Below are 24,795 nucleotides of genomic sequence, written 5' to 3' on the forward strand. Positions count from 1 at the left end.
TTAATTTAAGCGCCTATAGAACTGCCAAGTCTTCGGTATATATATAAAACGCCACATTTCAAAGGGCGTCTATAAACACCCCCCAAAGAATAATAGTCTTCAATAATCGTTTAATCCCTTTCAACACAATGGCCGTGTCACAAAGCGCGCCAGACCAGAGAAAACGTCATAACTCATAAGGCTTAATTCGAATAATTACGCAACTCTCACGTTTTCGCCATCTCTCTGGGAAAAAACTTTGAATCCTTTATAATTATTTTAGCTCTTCCGTGCCTTGGTCCGTCGAGGAACGCCGATATCTACCCGGGGAGGGAAGGTAGAGAAACGGAGGGCCGAAAAATAACGTCACTGCCTTGATCGTGTGTCTCATTGGCGGGAATAGACGCGCCTCCGCCAAAAACGCACGCTATTGGTGGCGACATCTATATAAGGACCAGCGAAGCTCCGCCGCTCTCCAGTGGTAAAGTTACCATTGTATTTCTAGCGGGCACGGTAAGTCGCTCTACTTTTCGTTCATTTTGTAACGTGTTGGGGTTTTTGTTTCCGTGTTTTTCAATTATTATAATAATTAATAACTATTTGATTATTAATTATTATTAAATTTATGGCTGTAGTATTAAGTTTAGTCGTAGTTTGTTCTTAAATTTTGGTTTTTGGCCGATTTTGCGTGCTGTGTTTTAAAGTCATTTTGTGTAGAACGTAGTGAATGATTGAATGTTGGGTTTCGTCGGAATTATGTTACTTTTTGCGTCGTTTTTGCCTGTATACTATCACGTTAAAATTGAAGCAAAATATAATTATTGTGGGGCTTATTTGAGGCTGTAGAAATGGGAGGCGAAAAAGACAGTTATTTTTAGAGGCAAAGGGGTAGTGTGTAATATCCTGTACAGGTGCTTTCGTCGCGGTCCTTTCCCTTTCAGGCGCGGAAATGTATGGATAAAGGGGGGGGGGGGGGTCAATGTTTGTGCCATAGCAACCAGGCTTTTCCTATCCTTGTCATCGACTGTTTAGGGGCGTCTGGGGAAAACCAGGTCCATTTCTACCGTTGGGGCTAGGTTGGGTATTTCTTATAATTTACGCCGTACTTTGAATGACGCGTGACTTGGCTGTTATCAAAATGTCAAACTTTCCGAGAATACTTCTAAACATTTCAACTCTTTGACGTCACTCATATTATTCCTAATTTCGCTAACTTGGGAATATGAAAATTACCCAATTGATGTTTTAAATAAAAAGATGGTTTTTGATTTCGTTAAAGATCACCAGCTGATTTTTTTTTGCGTCTTACGAGGCTACGAAATACGTAGAAAGTGTCGTCTGTTAAAAAATTTATTTTGAAATTTACTTAATTTCGATAAATATTAACGAAATGATTTAAATATTAAAAAATTAACCTAATGGTATTTTATTATTTGAAATTGTAATTTTTAAATAGTAATTTTTCATTAATTTAATAGCTTGATTCACCCTACGCAAATCGTTCGTGAAATACGTCAATGATAGATTAAAATTAATATTTTTGATAGTTCTGAGGGCCTAAAACTATCTCTTTTCTGAGATTATAGTTAATTAGTAAATAATTACCAGAATCCAGGAAACGTCATTTTCCCAAGTTTTAAGGCGTTTTCTTCGCGTAATTATCTTTCTAAGTAAACCCCAAAAACTACGATTAGAAATAGAATCTTAATTTAATGACGTCTTTAACGGGGAAAAAAACTAGCTTTTGGACGTGGACCAGGACTAAGGTCTCTGTTCTGGGTAAATGACATTAACGGCTTAATTACTTAGCTCGGTTCAGGGTGTGTTCCAAGCTCTAAATTTTACCTTTTCCTCGATGTTGAATAACGCAATTTCAACGTAATGTTACAGGGTTGCCTTAATATTTACAGATACCAATTCCCTGAAGAATTTTTTCGGGATTTTCCCTGATTTTTTTAGGGCCAAAATTAAAACAATTAAAGTTTTATATTTTACTGTTATGCATGAAATTGACTAAAAACTATTAAACTAAAAAATATTATGGCAATATTTACAAACCTTTAAATTTTCTTAACATTTCAGGCCTATTTTTAAATTGCCTGAATTTCCCTTAACCTTTGCGAACCTTGTGTTAGAGCAGGTCACATTGAACTTTATATAGATCTCTGTAGTTCAGATCGGTTTATATTTAGCCAATTTGGAATTCTATTGTTTATTTTTTATTATTAGTAGGTTTTCCACCATTTTTCAGTTGAGAAGAAATTATTTTATTCGCGACCGAAACGAGTCGAGATGGCGTAACGGCGCTAGCTTCTCCGAGGTAGCGCCTATGATCTAGCGTCTGCTACAGACCACGGCCAACTTCGATAGCCCGAGATCCAAGTTGGCCGTACACAGACTAATTAAAAAGTCATAAGAACGTTTTTTCTTAAATAATCTTATTAAAATATAAGCAAACGATGCAAAAATTATACGAATACGAAAGTACCATTATTTATATAGTCAAATTTACGAATAAAGATGAGGAAAAATAATACCGTGTGCTTAAGCCGCTACCCATTTAGGTTTCAATGGCGAACCAAAGGAAGGAAGGAAGGGGGGGGGGGGGCGCTTGTCTTATAGGTATAGATACGTAGATATCATAGTTAGATTAGGGTAGTTGTGTGTATACCACTTAATACCGCTACCCACCACTTAATTTCCCCACCTGTTACGCCTGGACCTGTGCTTCCCACTATCATACGATTTCATACACCCAATTACCCAACGGGTACTTGTTATCAGAAGTATATAATATTCCTCTTAGGAGATAATTGTCCATATACTCGTCGAAATCAAAACAAGATGCTTAAGAAACATTTTCACCCGAAAGGTGGGCCGTAAAAGTATCCCTCGCGTTGATTGGCCCATTTGAAAATTTGACGATAACTTAAATTATTGTAATTTTTAACAATAAAATTTATATGGGATATATAATTTAGGTTTAAGTCCATCAAGTAGAGTATTAGTTGTCTAATGAACAATAATCAGCTACTTTTGAAGTCATGAATTCAGGTGGCCGGGTTACAATGCGTAGGAGGGTGGTGGCAAGCCCTTCAAGCCACACCAGCCGACAGCTCCCTACACTAACTATTAACGTTACCCTTATGGAGGGGGAAACCGAACATCTCGGGAGAAAACCCCTTAAACTAGTGTGGGGAGAGCTTGCAAACTCAACGCAGAAGGCGTAGTTCCGAGTTTTCACCCAACTCAACAATGATTCTCTTACGACATTATTGTTTCGCTATTTTGAATTTTAGTTTCCTTGCCATTAATAGGTGGCACCACGCTCTCCATTATAGTCGTTTTTTCTAAGGGTGTGCGAGTCCTGTTTTTTGAAATTCGAGTCGAGTCTCGAGTCTCAGAAACTTGGACTCGCGAGTCCTCGAGTCCCAAATATTAAGGACTTGATCGAGTCCTCGAGTCCTAAAGAATTAGGTTTAAAGCTTTCGAGTCCAATACGAGTCCGGAATGTTTTTAACGAGTCCAAATTTTTATCGAGTTCAATTCGAGTCCTAAGTTATCGTGGCCAATTCGTCTGAAATTTATTTACCCCTGTTTAAATAATCTTGCCCAATAATAATGGACTCGCCGAGTAATATTAGACTCGCCGGGTAATTTTCAAATTATCTATTTACTCGAGTCCGCTTCGAGTAATTATGTACCCTTTTCGTGGGAATCGGGTACCCGTGCGAGTAATAAAATTACGTATTCCGAGTCCGAGTCCGAGTACTCGCACACCACTAGTTTTTTCGAAGAATCTGATAGATTCATTGCCATCTCTAATAACAACGGCCTTATCATAACGCAGGTGGCAATGATAGAGCGGACAGTTGCTTTAACGAAAAAAAAAATAGTACGGGGTATAATACGTCAAATAGAGACTTTCTGAAACTTACATCGGGAAAAAAAGGGTATTTTAAGAAAAACAACCCTAGGTAATGTAGTAATTAGATTTAACGTCGCTAGGCGGATTAATACACGCGGTATATTTTGAGTCTTGATTCGGTGTATCGTTCCGCGGAACTCCGTAACTGGTGTGTAAGCCTGTAGCTTTGTCTGTACTACAGTGATTACCTAACTGGTTACAGATTTAGTAATACGAACGGCTGTTCTCAGTTTCAAATGCCTGTAATCGATGTACAATTTTTAGGAAGCGGCATACTTCTTTGAAAAGTGTATTATTATTTACTTCTGATTACACACCATCAGTCAATAACGCGTCACTAGAAAAACATCAGGTTACGTATAAATTATCTCGGTGCGTAACTCTATGCAACTTACTGGCCTGTATGAAATTGCGTACGCAAACGCGGAAAATTTCCAGCGGATTGACGTACCATTGGCTTCTACAAACACTATAATTTGAAACGCGACAAAAGCTTCAAATTATATACGGTCGTCTTCATTTAAGGAAAAAGAAACATATCACGTGCGTTAAACGTGAAAAACACGTCATAGTTTCTGATGGTTTGAGGGCGTTTTAAATATAACCGTTCACAGACGGACAGACTGACTGCGTACATTTTTACATGGGCTAAAATTTAAGTATTGTGATGGGGAAATCTGGTATCTGTTGTTTTTATTGAGCCCTTTCGTGTTTGCATGCTATTTAGCCATTTTCTAAGTACTCTTGGGAAATCGCGTTTTTAAAATTTCGTACTTTACGGCTGATTCCTTTGTTCCTTTGGCTTCGGTGTTTATCGATCACAATTGACTGTTTTATGGCGCCTCGTGTTTGACCGTTGCGTGGGTTTTATCTATTTTGGGTAATTCCAACTGTCAAATAGAAATCAGAATGTGAAATAACGCGTCTAACCAGTCGATTGATAACAAAGAAATTGCGTGGCAACCCTGTTTTTAATTCGCAACAGGGTTGCCATGCTATTTCTTAAAATTTGCCCAATGACTCAACAAAAAAATACTGAACTACTGTTACAGCTTAGTATAAACACTATGTAATATGATTTTAAAGCAGTCTTCATAATTTCGGATTAGACTGATTTTAGGTTACGCGTTTTCAACCGGATATTCGCGGTTAAAAATGGCGACTGCTTTTTATAAATTTTCCCTGCGCGTCGGTTTCGGACGGTATTGCGTAATTCTCCCGATATTACGTAAGGCGCCATTTCGTCTACGACGATATCTCAATTCAACCCGTTCGCTGTTTCGTCTACAATTATTTCCTTTGTGGAAAAAAATTGGGTCCATCAAAATCCCAATTTCGAGTCTGATGGAAACCTGATCTTAGTCTGTTTTGACTCCTAGAACCAGTTTCGACCGGAGTTGCTGTTTCCTCAAGCCAGAGGCACCACTTTATTATATTTGTTTAAATATTAACGTCGTATCCTACACCGAACTATAGTTCATTTTTGTTCCACGAAATTAAACAAATATCTGTTTTTACGATCAAAATCATTTTCACTATAAATATTATTTTGATATGCAATTGTAAAACTTGGTTATATAATCTATTAAATATTACTTTTTCCATAGTTAGTGGTCATTATTTTCTAGGTTGACATTTATATATTCGGTTTTAGTTGCCGATCCTCCCCGCTAGGGGGGCAAAGTTCTCTGCTGGTGTTCAGTTTTCCTATTTATAGAGCCTATTATTAGCTGGTAATTTTAGTTAGCTTCGGGGTTTCTACTTGGTAGGCTTTCGCTTAATTGTCAGGTTACCTTAATAAAATCCTCTTATCTGTCGTTAAGAGCTCACGTGCCGCTCTCTCGTCTCGTTGTCATGGGGACGATGGGTTAAACCATTTTATCCTTGAAGGGGGGATGGTTGAGAAGTTAATGCTTGGTTTATCGTCTCAAACTTGAAAGGCTTAGAAATATTTCGAGGGTTTTGTTGGGTTTTCTTGCTTGTTGCCAAGTTCAAGTTTTTTTTAAAGCTAAAAAACTTAGTAACCTTGGTTACAACATTAAATCTCAAAATTACGCCAAGAAAACCTTGGTAAAAAATAACTGAAACATTTTACATTCTTTGTTCAAGTACGTTTGTTGCGTTTTAAATTATTTAAGACGTCAAAGAACGGCTAATTTTATATATATTTTATTGAAATTGGCTATTTTACTTGCAAGAATTGGTATTAATTTATTCTGTCTACCGACTCCATGAATTTTTAAACGATTTACTACCCGCCCGTTTTGTTTGTTTGGAGCGACATCTATGAGTGTTTTTCCTAACTACATACTTTTAATAGTATTACATCAGGAGTTTAGTTTTGATTAGTATTAACTTATTTCTACGCGTATGGTTTATGAAATTTAATTTTAATTTAATTAAATTTGTTTTATTATTTTTGGTTTCTGATAGGTGTTTCTATAAAATACGGGAGGTCGCGTGTAAATGTTTTTTCTACGCCACTAGCTATAGTTCTTGAAGACGAAGATTTTTGAATTCGAAGTCCACGTGCGAAACGCGCGTGCCAATAAAGTACAATATAATAAAGTACGCAGAGAAAACATATAATGCTCATTTTTTTGTATTATTTGATGGAAACACCTATTTGGGATTAGTTAATAGTAATTTCCACATATACTTTTGATTAGGGATTAGTATTGACATAAGTCTATAATATTATTCTATAAGTTTGTCACTTTGGGGAATAATTTACTGAGAACTAGTAACGGAGTGACGTCATCACAAGAAGGCTACGTGTGACGCGTTAGCAAGCGGACGCTAATTGGCGACGAAGCCCGTAATGTAGTCTGTTTTGCGAATATCTCTCAGTAAAACTGTTGCATGTGAAGAATAGGAAGTGTCACATTTATAATATTCATATTTATTATTTCTACGATTTAATCTCAAAAGTGAGAGTTGAACTACATTGAAATCGATAGAAATCTTCACTCTTTCGCCACTCGCCGAATGCGCTCTTCCTAAAAGAGAAATTAGTCAAGGTCACTGTTTTCGCTCTCATTCTTGGCGGGAAATTTTAATTCGTTCCAAAAAGTATATTTTAGCCTCCTATGTCGTTATAAGATGGCACCACGTTCTTCAGTGTAGTCATGGCGATAAATTGAAATTTAATTTTATCTTTTCGTCTTTTAAACCGCTAAGAATGAAAAATCTTCACGCGAGCGAATAGTTTGCGTTAGAACAAACTAGTGTTGTTAATTTTCCGGAAAAATAAAATGCGGAAAAATATCCAGAACATTTTCCGCAAATCGGAAAAATAAAAAATTGAAACATAATTTACTTTTCAGGGGTTTTTAATGTTTTAAACTTTTTATCGATATTAAATGTCTAATATCAGTAAACATACTACGAAACATTAATAGTGTTACATTGCTAATCAGTTTAAACTAGTCTAGAGGTTTAGTTTTACTTTCAGTTTCGAAAAAATTAGATTAAAATGCCGCTTTATTTAAATTTGCAAACAATGTATTAGACTAATCATGGAATGAAAACTTTTTTATTTTTTTTTCGGAAAAAAAAAGGCCACGGTCATTTTCCTGAAAATTTTCTGAGCGGGAAATTTTCCACTGAAATTTTTCCGACTTACAACACTAGAACAAACAGTTCGATAATTTTTTTTGGCGAATAGTTTTCACCAAGAATGTATTTATTTATACTCAGGGAGAATGAATATTATGTCGAGACTATCGACAGACACGTCGAGGCCCTAACCCCCTCACGCTAAAAATAATCTCGACATATTCATTCTCCCTGAGTATAAGTAAATAAATACATTCTTGTTTTCATCTTATTATTTCTTTGGTTACTTTGGTAGTCTTGAGACAAGGGGGTCTCATGTACGAATAAAAATGCTATTGTCCGAACCAAGTGACGTCACCTGGAACTTTGAGATGGCTAGCATTTTCCGAACCCAGTGACGTCATGTACTACAGTAGAAGACTGAGTAGCAGACCTAGAATAAGACGACACGTAAACCAAAACCCCCTTTTCTAGTCTCAATTTTACCAACCTTGGTCCTGAGCATTGAGTTGGGAATATTAATCTAGAGATCCAATCAAATCTGCTCCTAGCGAAACAAGTTTTTGAAAATTACGAATGTGCCGTCTCCACTAAAATGACGATAAAACGTTATCATATGACCCGTGGCGCCATCCATTATTTTTGAAAAAAATCTTTTTGCCCGAAAACGCGTCTTATTTGAACGAACCATTGAGAGATAGACGGCGCCACGGGTAGAATGATAAAATTTCCTCGTCATTTGGGAGCAGACGGCAGTATTCTTTTTTTTTTTAAACTTGTTTCGCGAAATACTGAAATCCGACGTTTTGATTGGACTTCTAGATTAATATTCCCAACTCAATGGTCTTGAGACGCGTTTTTAAAACGAAAATCACGCGTCGTCTGCTTGAATTATTTATTGCCACTAGCGGCGAAAGTTGCTTCTTAGATCCTCATAAAATTGTGTTAAATGAATGCTTGGTTTTGTGTGTACTCTTCAAATCATAAATCGAAAGTATTTCAACTAATTTTAATTTTCTTTTTCAGAATCGAATAGTATTATGAAATTAAGGCCTTCAAGCTACAAGTCAGGAATCATTACCTTTCGACCAGGGGACTATCACCCGGTCAAGTGGAATAAGTCCTCCAGTGTTTCCATATTCACCTATGGAACCCTTAGTCAATCTTTCAGTTCGACTAGTAGCAGTTCATTTTTACTATAACAATAATAATTCGGCCGTGCCTGATTTCAAATACATGGCCGCCAGATTTTAGGATCTTAATCATCCTAACAGTAAGTTCATTTTTATAACTACCACCAACTTTTATATCGAAAAAGGCAAGCATTTCTTTCAACTTTAAGCTGAGAGAAAAGCCATGGACATAAGAGTAAATTAGACGAGGCACCCTGTTATTAAGCATAAACTAAACTAAACTGAACTGAACTTCTACGTGTTTCATGACGAAGGAGCTACATAAAAACCAGTTCAGCAAGCGTAGCTTATTTTATAGAAAGGCCTATTACCTTATTTTTCCTATTTAGTGTACTATATTTTCCTATAATATGCCTACTTAGTTTAGTTTCCAATAATTTGCCTATTTAGTTTGGTATATTTTTCTATAATACGCCTATTTAGTTCAGTATATTTTCCTTTAATTCGCCTATTTAGTTTGGTATATTTTCCTTTAATTCGCCTATTTAGTTTGGTACATTTTCCTATAATTCGCCTATTTTATTTCCTATCCGCCTCTAAAATTCCTATTTTTCCTACAAAATTTTCACCCCGAATTTATTGTTTTGGTATTTTCTTTCCAGGTCCAGCCTTTGCACCATTATTTTGTCCTTCTAATCAATCGTTTGTCCAATCTATAACTAATAAACGCAAAAATGGTAGGCCAAAGTGGAAAGAATTGCACACTCTCGGTAAAAATCGTTAGCGCTGGAACGGCGGCTTGCGTCGCTGACATCATCACGTTCCCTCTTGACGTGGCCAAAGTGCGGCTGCAGGTGAGAGAGATATTCATTTTATTTTTTAAAACTTTTAGTTGAAGGGTATATACATGTGGCGCCATCTATGTTAAAAAAAGTAGAACTTTGATTTTCGAGCGACTAAATTTAGCAATGGTTCCCAATTTCATTGGTTGCTTATTACGTCATCTTGTTTCTTTTTCTGTGACTAACTAAGCCTAGTTAATCAGTATTTTCCATTTGATTGCCCGAGATTCGCTCAGTCTGTCTTTGACGTCATAGATCTCGTCCCAATCAACTAGAGTAAAACCGAAAATGGAACATACCATTAGCATATTCGCGCGCTTTGTGGTTTTGCGTTTGATAGTAATTTGAATTTTCGCGTCTTGGTCGGCCATTTTTACGCAAAAATTTGCTCCGATCTCAATCCGTTGATCTTTCGAAATCGGCAGATCGGTTTTGGGCGATCTCGGAGCACCCGAGAGCGGCAAATGGAACACGTTAAACTTGATCGGAGCAGATCCGAGCACACCAATGGAACATAAAATGTTGCTCCAGAGCCAGCTAGAGAGTTCGAGAACAGTAAAATGGAAAAAGCTATTAGTTTAATGTAAAATAATATTGATACATGAACGCTAAGATATTTTATTCAGGGTTGCCACACGTCAGGGAAAAGTCAGGGAATTTAAGAATGGGCCTAAAAAGTCAGGGAACTGTCAGAATTTTAAGAATTTGTAAAGAGTCAGGGAATTAAATTTTATCTTGGCGCCTTTTTAAGGTAATTTTACTCTAGATCTATGACAAATCCTATGGTTATCATTTATTTCCTCGAAAGTTTGGCTAATTTTTTCAACATTGCAATAATTATAAGTTCATTAAAATTTATTAACTTCTGATAAAAGTAAAATATAAAATAAAAATTAAGTCAGGGAAAATCTCTTAAAATGGTCAGGAAATTTGAATCTCAATTTTTTGGCAACCCTGTTATTTGAAAAATTAGATTATTAAATAAAATTTTACCAATGAAAATGTGGAAGCACTGCAACGTTTAGTCACGTTTTTCACGCCCTCGCGACAAACTTTCAAGGTTGAGTTATGTAGAAATAGGTGGAGGAGTAAAGAAAATTATGGCTTGTTGACAGCGCCACCTTAATATAAGTGGACTTCTTTTAGCGCGTGACGACGCTAGCTGCTAATAATTAAAGTGGCTTTGACGTCATCAGCCCCTGTGTCGTACACCTTTTGTTAGCCACATTATCACGGTGGTTCTTACAAAACTTCTTACCGTTGAGTGGTTACTAAAGAGCAAAGTGCACCCCAATTTATAATTCCAGGTGATTTAGATCTAACCTAATTGACGTCGACAAAAAAAACAATCGATAAATCATGGAGGATATTCCTAAGGGTTAAAAATAAAATACACTCTTATCAGGCTGATAAAAATAATTTAGGTTGAGTGGGTCCGGACTCGCGATGGGGTCAAATACCCAAGGATGTTTTTAGATTAGTTATCACAAATGTTTGCGATTGGCTAACTTAAAACGCATAAAGTGTAGACCCCTTGCTTTCTTCACACACCCCCTTTGATATTACAAGAAAAACAGTTCTAAAGTTCGACCAAACTCCCGGGGAATTCCTGGTGTGTCAAAGTTTGTTTTAATGGAAGCTTTTGGAAATTTGCCCAATTGCATAGGTATACGTCTGATAATTTACATTCCAAGTAGCTATGCCGTTTTAATGTAATAACTTATTACGAAGAATGACGAAATAATTATTTTTTAATGTGCTGCTACACTTATTTCCTTGAATTAGGCACTCCTCTGAATTACAATTGTAGGGCAGCCAGGTCTAATGACGTTAATCATTTTAAATAATTTAAATTTCATCTGAAAATATACGTGCAACGTAATTTTTGATAATACCCAGAATTTATTAATGTACAGTCCCGATCAAAAGTTTCTGGCCGTTTTCTCTTGGCAGCCATTTTATTTCTATTTTAGGTAGAGAGCCGAATGAGAGCTTCTCTGAAAGAATACCCTCACGAAATCAATATGCAGTGAACATTAATGCCCAACCTCAATTAGGGCACGAGCAAAGCCGGAAATAGCCAAACCCCTCCAAAATGACGTCATTAGGTACAGTCACTGTACCTAATGCCCATTTTAAGAGATTTTACCTGACTTTTATCAGAAGTTAATAAATTTAAATGACTTATATTTCAGTAAAAAGGTTATTGGAATGTTGAAAAAATTAGCCAAACTTTCAAGGAAATAAATGATAATCATAGAATTTGTCATAGATCTAGACTAAAATTACCTTCAAAAAGTGCCAAGATAAAATTGAATTCCCTGACGTTTCACTGAATTTTTACCAATTCTCAAAATTATCTGAACTTTCCCTAACTTTTTAGGCCCATTTTAAAATTCCCTGACGTTTGGCAACCTTGTCTTAAGTTGAGTATTTTTTTTTGGAGTCACGGAACATGGCCTAGTAGTTCTTATTTTAGACAAACTCACACACTTATGGAACAAATTAATAGACTTATGGTGTTACGAAAAATCGAAAGCCGACGAATATAGAGTAATGGCAGTGTGACGTCACGTCACGACACCCATGCTTTTTCCTATAGATAAAAAATCGCGACCAAAATGGCGACCATGGTCAAAGCTACGGAGTGCCACTACTCTATACAAAATATACGATGATGAGTTTTAAAATATCTACCGTTCTTTATAAATTATATACCAGCATACTTAATATTTAATAATTTATTGTATTTGTTGTGGACGTTTGCAAATATCAATTAAATATATTTCTTTGATTCCATAGGTACAAGGTGAGGGTGCCAAGGTCATGAAAACGGCCACCAGTATCGTCTTGCGCGATTCGCAGGCTTCCCAACGTTATCGGGGACTGGTTGGCACCATCATGACCATGGCCAAGCAAGAAGGCCGTAAGAGTTTGTACAACGGACTGGGTGCCGGACTTCAACGTCAAATGTGTTTTGCTTCAGTCCGTATTGGGCTCTATGACAACATCAAGCAAATGTACTCTGACACCTTGAAAGGTAGTTAATTTAATTCGAAATTTTGTTGATGGTAAATCGGGGTTGGCGAGAATCAGCCAGACCAGTTAGTTCTGTGGTTGAAACAGTTTTTTATAAATAAATTATTAAAGAATAAAAATTGAAAATAATCGAATTGGTTATTTCAATTGTTAATATAAAAAATTAACTCTAATTTTAATACTCACAAGAGTTATTGAAAAACTTAACTAAAATCTTAATCAAAGTTACAAGTATTCTATCGTAACGTAACTGAATAGGAAAATAAGCCACTTTTGTGTCGTCTGCTAAACACATAGCGGAAAAATATCTTATCAGGGCCTGAAATAACCTTTTTCAACTTCTGGTTGAAACCGGTTAAAAAACCATACTGCATTTTTCGATGGAAAAGCCGGATTTTTGCTAACCCTGAATCTAGCATAGAACAACTTGATTAAATTAATTTTTATCCTAAAACAGGACGCAATGATTCAGTCTTCATTCGTATCTTGGCCGGAGTTACTACTGGTGGCATGGCCGTTATCTGCGCCCAACCAACTGACGTAGTTAAAGTTCGTATGCAAGCTCAAGGCATGAATGGTGGTTTTAAACGCTACAGTGGCTCGATCCAAGCCTACAAGATGATTGGTCGGGAAGAAGGCGTCAAGGGCTTGTGGAAAGGCACCTTTCCCAACATCGCCCGTAACGGAATAGTCAACGCCGCCGAGTTGGTAAGACACTTTTGGTGGTAATCTTTTGGCTTTGAAAAGAACGGTTTTCTGATTTGGTTTTTTCGACATTAAAGGTGTGCTATGATACCGTGAAAGAATTCCTTTTGAAACGTAACATGATGAAAGACGCCATGCCGTGCCATTTCGTTTCGGCTTTTGCCGCTGGTTTCTGCGCCACAGTGGTTGCCTCGCCGGTAGATGTCGTTAAGACACGTTTCATGAATTCCACTCCAGGACAATATACTGGTGCTTTGGACTGCGCTGTGAAGATGTTTCGCGAAGGGGGTGCCAGAGCTTTTTACAAAGGGTAAGAGTTACTTTCATTCTTTGGCGTTAATTATCTATCATGTTTTCTGTTTGGGTTTACTTACAAATTTTTGTTCTTTGTACAGTTTCATGCCTTCATACATCAGACTGGGCACCTGGAACATATTTATGTTCATAACCTTCGAACAATTCAAGATCTTATTCTCCAATGTCTCGACCAAGGCTCCTTCCACTCCCGAATTGGTTCCCTTGCTGACCCCGAATTACATGTTGCCACCGACAGTGATGGCTCGTCATTTCGAACCGTCTCTGAATGGACGCGTCGTTTTGGCCGATAATCGTTTGGTCAGCCAGGAGCAGTTTAATCTGTTCGATGACGCCTAAACCAAGGCTGATGATAATATTAACAGATTTCAAACTTATAATCCAATTACTACATAGCCGGGTTTATGGTTTAAATAATAACACTCAATTTAGTTAAATATTTAACCTATTACAAATCATAGTTAAGCATGAGCCTAATTTAAATCTCCATGTTGATCTAAATTTTCTGACGTAACTAGAGTTAATTCTGTTTAGAAGTATCCATAGAATAACTACATTAATATCCGCTTAGAAGTAAATGTTATACACATACAATTCAGTTTTAATAGCAAATTAGATCCCATTAGTTTTAGTTGCAGTTTCTTTTAACCCAAAGCTTAAAATATGTTTTGTAACTATTTGTAAAGGGGTATTTTATGTTAAACTCTCAATATTTGTATTTTATGTGGTGGGTATTATTATTTAACGCAATTACTCTTACGAAACTAAGAAACTATTAAACGGTTCACAATGTATCCGAACCGCAAGTAGAAATTACAATCGTAATGCAACAATCAATGCACATGTGGATGACATCATAGGAATCGAAAGTCAATGAAAACGTGAATTGCCATAATTGGTGTTAAGTGCGAAAGCAAACTTTTTTTTTTAAATGGCGAAAACTGCAAATGAAAGCCATTTTTTAAATAAAACCACCATGGACACTAAAGTGCGATTGGTATATATTTATAAAAGTGGGCGTGCCTTACCGTGATTGTTTCCGGGAAAGTTATAAGACGCTTTATTTAGCGGGGTACTTGATGGCTGTTACCACATTTATTAAAAAATATATTTATTCCTGCAAGTAAACATTTTCTTTCAAATAAGGTGTATGTTTTTTGTTCGAGATTCTAAATAATCTTTTGAATAAAACTAAACCATATTATCTCCAAACATTTCTTTTGACTTAAAAAGTCTGTAAATAAGGACTTCGAAAACGAAGATAATTTATTTTTTATTCAATAAAAATCGTGAAAATACGACTTTGACCTGTTTGAATTTCGTTAATTTTTTTTACGTTTAGAGCGACATCTTTGGGAATTTTTTCCTGCGTTATCTCTTTCTCCGAGAGATGGCACTTTTGTTTCTAGCGAATTTTCCATCTTTGGATTTTTGACTAACTCGTATTTGGTACATGTTGTTCGAATTTGATAAGTGGATGAATGTTTGAATGGGCCATTCGACTTTAGTGAATAGTTCTTTGTCTTTAGGTCAGCCTGCTGGGCCATATCTCATCATCAGACACACCCCTAAAGCCACAACCCACTGTTAAAGGGTTTCATTGGTCGTTGGCTTTCTAAGTCGCGCATGAGAAACACGTCGCGTTTCCTGGAATATTTAAGCATCAACAACCGGTTTTGGCGAGCCACGTGAATTCAAGGCGATGAAGTTAAGCACTTTTCGTATTCCTAAACGTCACACCTATACAGCCCCCCTTTGCCGCTATCATATATAACATAATCCCTCATAAGTTGACATCTGTATAAAATTTCAGTAGTTAATCAAACCATTGAGACTGTGTTTCTCAAAGAATCCCAAGGAACATATAATTAGTAAAAGGAAGATTTTTACATTAAATGTGATATTGAGAAACCAACACTAACCATGGACTAGCTAAAATGTCAAAGCCATTTAGAAATAGACGCTTCAATAAAACATATTCAAGTAATATTTCCGAGAACTAGGACCTGCAAATTACTGTTTATAGCATGAATTTATTCATTCTAGAATGAATAAATTCATGTTAATAGTGATTGTTGAGTGGTTGAAATAACGAAAACTTTTAACCACTTTTTAGGCTTTACAAAAACAGTACGCGTTGTTTACAGGTGAAAAGTTTTCATTATTTGAACTGGCAGGTTGTGGCTCTCGGTGATATTACTTCTTGGCAATTTCCTTGAAGCTGTTTTATTTTAGCGCCTATTCTGCAGATTTTCCCACTTATAAGCTGATGACGCGTTTTACATAATTAATGTTTTCTTTTCACGGCATACTAATGAATAATTATGTTATAATGTTGCTATGTAGATGAGTTTTTCTCAATTTACTTTCGCTTAATCTGCTTAAATACTATTATGAAAACTATTAAAGAGTACTCATAAAGGTTTTCCTTATTACGATTTTAGCTCGATTTTGACTACAATTTGACGTGGTAAATCCTTTTCTTAAATTATTATTTCAAGGAAACGACTCGATTTATTTACACAGGAATTTAATCTTTAATATAGAAATCCTTGAAATTGTTTGAAATTCCCTCTCACTAACCGCCAGGATCGCTGCAGGCGTTGGGGGAATCCAGTTGGAGCCAGCTCGTTTTGTAGAACGCGAAATCGTCAGCCTTTTGCTCGTTTTTGTAGCTATATAATAGTCTACCGCATGTAGAAGAACTAGAAATCTGGAAGTAAATATTTACAGTTTATTACGGATGGTATAATTTTTAACGCGTTTTTTAGTTTCTTTTATTGTAAAAACACATTTATATCAGCAAAATCGTGTTATAATTTTCGTAAATCGATACTTTTCTTGGTTTACAATAAAGGTAAATACCCGTTTTTCTTGTCAATCTCGTTATTTTGTCATTAAAGTGTCAGAGACCTAAGCCTAGGTTCTTATAAATATCAAACATGATGCGGTCAATTGCGAAATTATACTTTAAATTGGCTTTGCTATATTATGTTAAGAGTTAGATGATAAGGAAAAAAATGTGCTTTAGTGGTGCCTCGCGTGTACGTTAGATCTTATAGATAATTGAATATTGGAATCATTTCCTGTAGAGAGGGTTCACTCAGTTACACGTAAGATTTATTTCATTTCATTCATAATAATGTGATTAACATTGACCTTGTATTTAATGAGTACAGAAGATTGTAAGTGGAAAAACTAGGTGCGAGTTACAATTTCCCCAGTTAACGTAACATATGTTAATTTGTCAAGGAACACTACAATAATTGAATTTGTCCTATATAAAGACTGCAGAGCATTGCGTGGGGTTATTTTTTCATACGAAGCGAATTAATATCTTTATCGCATAATTTCTCCTAGTTTTTTATACTTTGAACCTAATAAGTGATAGCCTTATCAAGTTGGAACGCATTTTGGGAAAACTCAGAGGAAGGTGTGTTTAACATTATCGCTGAAGTTACTATTCCAAGATAGCATTGTATGACTCTCTGCGGTTGCTAAATAGGGAGAAGTTCAAATTGATAAAAGAAATTAAGTTATAAAGAAGGATTAGAACCTTCAGATTTAATTTAAAGAGATTCCTCAACAGGCTGAGCTAGTTTCCATCGTCATTACACAACCTTGGAAAGCTTCCAACATATCTTTCCTGGTCTTTTCACCCGTAAAAATGAAATTTTTTGTCGTAATTTATATTATTCAAATTTCATTTCTTTGTTTTATAGGTACTGAAATTACGTTTTTCAAACTGCATTAGCGTTGGCAAAATTAAGCAACAATGGCGGAAGCCCATTCAGCAGTCGCTTTCAGTTTTCAAATTACTCACGAAGGTGTCACTTTGGACTACGATCGTGAAGTTCTTCATATAGTCTGGCAAAGTGGAGTTCGTTCTTGGCATAAACGTTTTATTAGGTTCTTGGTGAGTCATTTTCTTAAAATTATATCGTTTAGTCTTTGGCTTAAAACTTATTGTCATCAAATGACGTAGTAAAAAAGCTCCGTTTCATAAATACAGGTGGTCCTTCATTTGAATATTTTAGTGATCTAATAAAACATTATGTTTTGAACCAGTTTTCCTTATAGAAATGTGGTAAATTTTAAAAATAACTTAATTTAACTTTTTATTTCTCACAAAAATATCCTGTTTGTTGGGATTTTTCTTATAAATATATCCTTTTGATAGTTACAATTATGTCATATCCTGCAGGTTAACACCTTATCCTATTGTTCATATAGTGTTAAATCACGATTATTTTTCTCAGATATGCTAAACGCATATTAATTTAGAAATTAAATTTCACGGAATGGTTACATCGCCGTGAATATAATCATCCTTTAAAGATATAAAAATGGGTGTATATAAAAGGTTTGCTGTATTATTACTAAAGAACCAGTTTTTTGTCGGTGTGTACCTCATGCGTAACGTCTCGCGTTACCTCTACGTAATGTTATATACAAAGGCGGTAATAATAGGCGTGAGTGTGGAAATTCGTAGTTCCGAAAGTGGATGACGGATGGCGCCACTCGCTTCGTAGACGTATTTTTCCGATAGCGCGCGCTGAATCCGAAAGACCACGTGGCGCATCTGACCACGTGCTCGAAGATTTCGGAATTGACCGATTTCAAAATTTCGTTTTTGAGCGTGACAGTACCTTTACACGGTGAGGTAAAACAGGCTTATTTACTCGCTTTTATGCCCTAACATGGCGGCGTATTTTAACGCGCAAAATTAACTATAAGATCCACCAATAATATAAATTAGGTAGCCGACAGTATAGTTCAAGGCACGTGCATATAAATTTTCAGAGCTGTATACCAATTACGTCAAGTTTAGAAGATTTTAAACGTTATTTTAATACTTTACGAGTCTGTTCTAAATCTTAAAAGGTTTTATCTCCATGAATGTAGGTTTAAGTTTTAAATACTGTAAATAATTCATGGAAATTATATATTATTTACAACGTTTCCCGTATTTAAGCATAACGTTATTTACCATTATCCATTATTTACCACTTCGGGACCGTGATTTCGAGGAAACTTGGTGCTTTGTTAGTTTAATAAAACAAGTGGTATTGTTAAAATCGTATTTTTGTTTATGTTGAGGAAATTCATTTATTTTCTTTCCTTGTTTATTTTTCTAATTGATTTTTTTATTTAATTTTTTTGGGAATACAGATTTTGATACATTTAACCATAAGTTTATAATTATTTGACCTAACTATTGATCTTTGCCCTCGTCGTGATAGTGAGCGCTTGCCGGGTGTAGACCGAAGTGTTATAATTTTTGTTGTTTTTTAATGTTTATAGTATTTAACTATTTATCTCGCTAGAGGCGCTTATCTTGTCGGCTATGACGTCAATCGTACGTCACACCAAACATAGCTATCAGTCATTATTTCAATTCATTGACACACTTATAATTATAGACTTATGATTTTGGACATTTTGAAAATTTTTTAGGGGTGGGCATTCTTAACAATAAACCCACCCAAGAATCCCTTTAAAACATTTTCAAACATCACCTTTGAAATATTTTCAAACCTCGCCTTTAAAATTATTTTCAAACCTCTCCTTTAAAATATTTTCAAACCTCGCCTTTGAGATATTTTCAAACCTCGCCTTTGAGATATTTTCAAACCTCGCCTTTGAGATATTTTCAAACCTCGCCTTTGAGATATTTTCAAACCTCGCCTTTGAGATATTTTCAAACCTCTCCTTTAAAATATTTTCAAACCTCTCCTTTAAAATATTTTCAAACCTCTCCTTTAAAATATTTTCAAACCTCTCCTTTAAAATATTTTCAAACCTCGCCTTTGAGATATTTTCAAACCTCGCCTTTGAGATATTTTCAAACCTCGCCTTTGAGATATTTTCAAACCTCGCCTTTGAGATATTTTCAAACCTCGCCTTTGAGATATTTTCAAACCTCGCCTTTGAGATATTTTCAAACCTCGCCTTTGAGATATTTTCAAACCTCGCCTTTGAGATATTTTCAAACCTCGCCTTTGAGATATTTTCAAACCTCGCCTTTGAGATATTTTCAAACCTCGCCTTTGAGATATTTTCCAACCTCGCCTTTGAGATATTTTCCAACCTCGCCTTTGAGATATTTTCCAACCTCGCCTTGGAAATATTTTCCAACCTCGCCTTGGAAATATTTTCAAACCTCGCCTTGGAAATATTTTCAAACCTCGCCTTTAAAATATTTTCAAACCTCGCCTTTAAAATATTTTCAAACCTCGCCTTTAAAATATTTTCAAACCTCGCCTTTAAAATATTATCAAACATCGCCTTTGAAATATTATGAAACATCGCCTTTAAAATATTATCAAACATCACCTTTGAAATATTATCAAACATAACCTTTAAAATATTTAAATAAACATATTTTTAACCAAAACAAGTATAAATAAATACATTTGTAACCAAAACAAGTATAAATAAACACATTTGTAACCAAAACAAGTATAAATAAACACATTTTTAATCAAAACAAGTATAAATAAACACATTTGTAACCTAAACGAGTTTAAATTGACACATTCTTAATCAAAACTAGTTTAAATTGACACATTCTTAATCAAAACTAGTTTAAATTGACACATTCTTAATCAAAACTAGTTTAAATTGACACATTCTTAATCAAAACTAGTTTAAAATTGACACATTCTTAATCAAAACTAGTTAAAATTGACACATTCTTAATCAAAACTAGATTGACACATTCTTAATCAAAACTAGTTTAAATTGACACATTCTTAATCAAAACTAGTTTAAATTGACACATTCTTAATCAAAACTAGTTTAAATTGACACATTCTTGATCAAAACTAGTTTAAATAAACACATTTTTAATGAAACCGAATTTAAGTCTTCATAAATCCCTAGAATTTTGTGGTCGGATATTTCCTCAATAAATAAGCGCTGGCGCTACAGATTTCTAAAAATCTGGAAAAGCATTTCCCCTAATCATAATTCAGAAATTCGTAAACTGACAAACTATTTACATTTATTGGAATGCATGTTCGAGATAACGATAATAATGCTTATTTTTCCTCGTTGATATCCCCCCCCAATATCCTGACTAGACAAAACATCTTAAAAAAAAATCGGAAGGTGACTATCTTAAAAATTTTGGGGAAAAAAAAACTAATCTTTATTGGCTAAGTAGGTCAGTTCTAGGACCTCCCCAACTGGCTGGCTGGCGTTTTTTCGGACCTATTTTTCCTGTTAGTATCTGGACCCCCGTTCCACCCCCTCGCCTGTTTCCACTGGACCCCTTTTGTGACCCTTCGCACTTGCAAAGAATATATTGTTTGCTACTTTCACTCCATTCAACGCGTGGAAAGTTTTTAGAAGGAAAACTTCATTTTCATTCCCGATCTCACTTGAAATGGTGGCGGCTCTGTAGTCCCGCAGTTTGCTTTTAAAAGTCTCTTGTTGGTCGAGGCTATTTCGGCTTAACCAATTTTTAGTTTTATCGGTTTTAAATTTTTGTTTTTATAAAAATATTTTTCTTTTTAAATATTCGTTTTTATAACGAAATTATTTTCGGGTTTTAACTATGAAACGATCGTATTATTGTATCGGTGAAAAACATCCTGATGATTTTTGGGTAAGCTTTTGTTCGTTTATTTATTTTGGAATATCCTTTATTTCGTTAAATTTCAGATATGTTAATATTAAATTTCGGTCAATTATGAATGGAATTATCGACTAGGGTTGTCAAAGGTCAAAGGTTTAGAAAAAATTGTAAAGGTGTCATTTCATTTGGGAAATGAGCCTTAAACAGGCTGCGACTTTTTAATGCCTTAAACTGGTGGCCGGGTTACAATGCGTAGGAGGGTGGTGGCAAGCCCTTCATGCCACGCGAGCCAACAGCTCCCTACACTCACTATTACCGTTGACCTCTACAAGTTTTTAGATAATTATATAAAACCAATTTGAAAATACCCCGAAAGTCGAGGAATATTAAGAAATTGCAACGATCATAGTGGTTTTAAATCGAACTTCTAATTGTACAAAAGAGATATTTTAAATTGATTTCAATATATGTACAATTTGTTGAAAAGTCAGGGAATTTTTATTAATTTCTATAATTTTTTTTTGAATTCTAAGAAATATTTATACTAAAATATCGGTAAATTCATCAACTTATGATAAAGTAAAACGTAAAGTTAAAAATTGTCAAATTTTGGGTTTAATAAAATCAGAAAATCTAAAAGTAATCACATTTGAATTTTCAAATATTGTGGCAACCCTTTAAGACTTAAACTAAACAATGGTTATCACTAAAAAACCAAAGTAGATTTTGCTATCAAACATACATTTATCAATAACGTATTTGATCTTTGACTTTAGGGATTTTAATTATAAAATTCTGTTGTACTGTCATTAAACTTCGTCCATATTCGATATGAAAAGTTAATTATCTTAAATCATATCTATTGTCAATATCCAAAAACGTTTATTGACCAAATATTTATAACCAGAAGTATATAGTATATATATATTAGAGAAAAGTATCCATAGCCCCATACTGCTAATGTTACTCGCTTGAAACTTGTCCCATGATTTTTCAAAAGATAGTTTCAAATAAAAACTTGCGCAGTCTCTTATTTAAATACTCGTGGTACATATTAAGCCTTTATGCAGTGTATACATTGGCATTTTGGCGGGAAAATAGCTTGCTAGTGCCTGGATCTTGCGAAGATCCGAGTTTCATTTTTACGGCTTAGGGGAATACTTGTCGTAAAAAATTATTCTTCTGCTATAAACTATATATTTCCGGTGATATTTGGTAGATATTCAAATCATTGAAATATAGCCAATTGCTTCCGTTCAACCTGTTTAAGGCACTAAAAGTCTAACCGTTCTAACTGTTCCGTTCCTAATTAACGAATTTTAATTTAATTCTTAAAAAAGTATGTCCTATCAACAGCTCTGATAAGGGTTTTTAAACATTTTGGAGTTTTAAGAAAAAGCGAATTTAGCAATGAGTTTTGGGTGGCTGCAACTCTAATAATTAAACCTTTATAACAAAGAAAAAAGGCTTCCAGTCAGTAGTTCATTTTGTTGATTTACCAAAAAATAGTTTGCCAATCGCCCCTAGATGTCTGCTAAGCCAAGTTGTAAAAACCCCTCTTTGAACTTTGAAGCAACGAGGATAGAAAAAACAAATACTCGACGAGTTTAGAGAGCAGATTATTCGAGTAATCGGGTACTCTGTAATCGACGAGTATTCTCCAATTACTCATTCGAGGTCTGGTTCGAGTACTCGATGTTGGAGTAAAAACATGTGTAGGTTAACGGTAACGGGTAATAGTTAGTGTAGGGAGCTGTTGGCTCGCGTGGCATGAAGGGCTTGTTACCACCCTCCTACGCATTGTAACCCGGCCACCTGTTTAAAGGCATTATAAGTCGCTTGATGACTTGGGCCTAAGGTGGTGCCAAGGGTATTAGCCTAGCTGATTATTATTATTATTATTACTACTCACACAGCCCTAATTACCGGATATATACGCGGAAAATTTCCCGCTCGTTAAATTAAAATGACCGAGGCCTTTTCTCCGGAAAATTTTCCGTATTTTTCCGAAAAAATAAAAAAAGGTTTAATTCCATGATTATTGTAATATATGGTTTTCAAATTTAAATAAAGCGGCATATTCATTTTATCGAATCTAAAAGTAAAACTAAAACTCTAGACAAGTTTAAACTGATTAACAATTAATGTTTTGTAGTATGTTTACTGATATTAGACATTTTTAAAAACCCTTAAAAAGTAATTTGTTTCAATTTTTTATTTTACCGATTTGCGGAAATTTTTCCGCATTTTATTTTTCCGGAAAATTAACAACCCTACAAAATTTAGACTTGTATTATCCTATTTAATCAAATCGTGTCCTTATAATCCTATAAATTGAAGAAAAATCCTACTTTTCCTATACGGAATTTAAACTTTTGATTGATGCACCGTATACAACCACTGGTCAATATATGGTATAATTAATAAGTAAAGAATTACAATCTTTGTCCCATTTCGCGAAATTCGTGATGCTGCAGCCTCCGGGGGAAAGTATGACCCATTAAACCGACATTCTTATCTTGTTGTATTTTTTTCACTCTTCAACTTCAATGTTCCAAGATTCCTTCACCGAAACCTGTTATTAAACGTTAAAAAAATCATCTTAATTATGGGTGCGTCGAAAACTTAATGACTAGTTTTAAATATTGCTCGTTTAAACAAATTATTTCTTATAGCCTGGTCTTTGTTAGGATTTGTTTTTAAGCAGTTAATTGAAAAGTATATTACTCGACAGTATTTTAAAGTCAGAGAATTTATAAATGGTCCTTAAAAATCAGGGAATTTTAATAATTTGTAAAAAATCAGGGAAACGTCAGGGGATTAAATTTTATCTCAGCAATTTTTGAAGTTTATTATACTCTAAATCTATGACAAATTCTATGATTATCATTTATTTTAATTATGTTACATATTGTAGATGGCGCCAATTTAAGTAACTTCACTAATCCGGTGTTGCCACACGTCAGGATAAAGTCAGGGAATTTTAAAATGGACCTAAAAAGTCAGGGGATTTTTAGAATTTGTAAAAAGTCATGGAAAGGTCGGGGAATTTTTAGAATTTGTAAAAAGTCATGGAAAGGTCAGGGAATTTTTAGAATTTGTAAAAAGTCATGGAAAGGTCAGGGAATTTTTAGAATTTGTAAAAAGTCATGGAAAGGTCAGGGAATTTTTAGAATTTGTAAAAAGTCATGGAAAGGTCAGGGAATTTTTAGAATTTGTAAAAAGTCATGGAAAGGTCAGGGAATTTTTAGAATTTGTAAAAAGTCATGGAAAGGTCAGGGAATTTTTAGAATTTGTAAAAGTCATGGAAAGGTCAGGGAATTTTTAGAATTTGTAAAAAGTCATGGAAAGGTCAGGGAATTTTTAGAATTTGTAAAAAGTCATGGAAAGGTCAGGGAATTTTTAGAATTTGTAAAAAGTCATGGAAAGGTCAGGGAATTTTTAGAATTTGTAAAAAGTCATGGAAAGGTCAGGGAATTTTTAGAATTTGTAAAAAGTCATGGAAAGGTCAGGGAATTTTTAGAATTTGTAAAAAGTCATGGAAAGGTCAGGGAATTTTTAGAATTTGTAAAAAGTCATGGAAAGGTCAGGGAATTTTTAGAATTTGTAAAAAGTCATGGAAAGGTCAGGGAATTTTTAGAATTTGTAAAAAGTCATGGAAAGGTCAGGGAATTTTTAGAATTTGTAAAAAGTCATGGAAAGGTCAGGGAATTT

General features: G+C 34.8%; 2 protein-coding genes across 4 annotated transcripts in view; both read left to right on the top strand.

Annotated features, from left to right (window-relative positions):
* The first annotated feature begins 339 nt into the window (after window positions 1-339).
* Window positions 340-14,800, top strand: LOC149958814 (dicarboxylate carrier UCP2-like). Its single transcript, XM_090166204.1, has 7 exons — window positions 340-492; window positions 8,492-8,738; window positions 9,261-9,452; window positions 12,243-12,480; window positions 12,937-13,187; window positions 13,262-13,494; window positions 13,580-14,800. The coding sequence occupies exons 3-7, from the start codon at window positions 9,333-9,335 to the stop codon at window positions 13,836-13,838; spliced, it is 1,101 nt and encodes a 366-aa protein (XP_090022330.1). The 5' UTR covers window positions 340-492; window positions 8,492-8,738; window positions 9,261-9,332; the 3' UTR covers window positions 13,839-14,800.
* A 1,354-nt stretch (window positions 14,801-16,154) lies between these two features.
* whd (carnitine O-palmitoyltransferase whd) overlaps window positions 16,155-24,795 on the top strand; it is a 36,397-nt gene continuing 27,756 nt past the window's right edge. The window contains exons 1-2 of one of the 3 annotated variants that reach the window (XM_090166212.1): window positions 16,155-16,356; window positions 17,222-17,415. In XM_090166212.1, the coding sequence (XP_090022338.1) occupies window positions 17,275-17,415 (141 nt within the window). In that variant the 5' untranslated portion in view covers window positions 16,155-16,356; window positions 17,222-17,274. Of the gene's footprint in view, window positions 16,357-17,221; window positions 17,416-20,847; window positions 21,112-24,795 lie in introns of those variants that run through there. The other 2 variants (XM_090166211.1, XM_090166213.1) reach the window with 2 other exon arrangements.

The sequence above is a fragment of the Leiobunum rupestre genome, chromosome 2 (genome assembly GCF_980474605.1).
Source record: "Leiobunum rupestre chromosome 2, qqLeiRupe1.1.hap1, whole genome shotgun sequence".
NCBI lineage: Eukaryota > Metazoa > Arthropoda > Arachnida > Opiliones > Sclerosomatidae > Leiobunum > Leiobunum rupestre.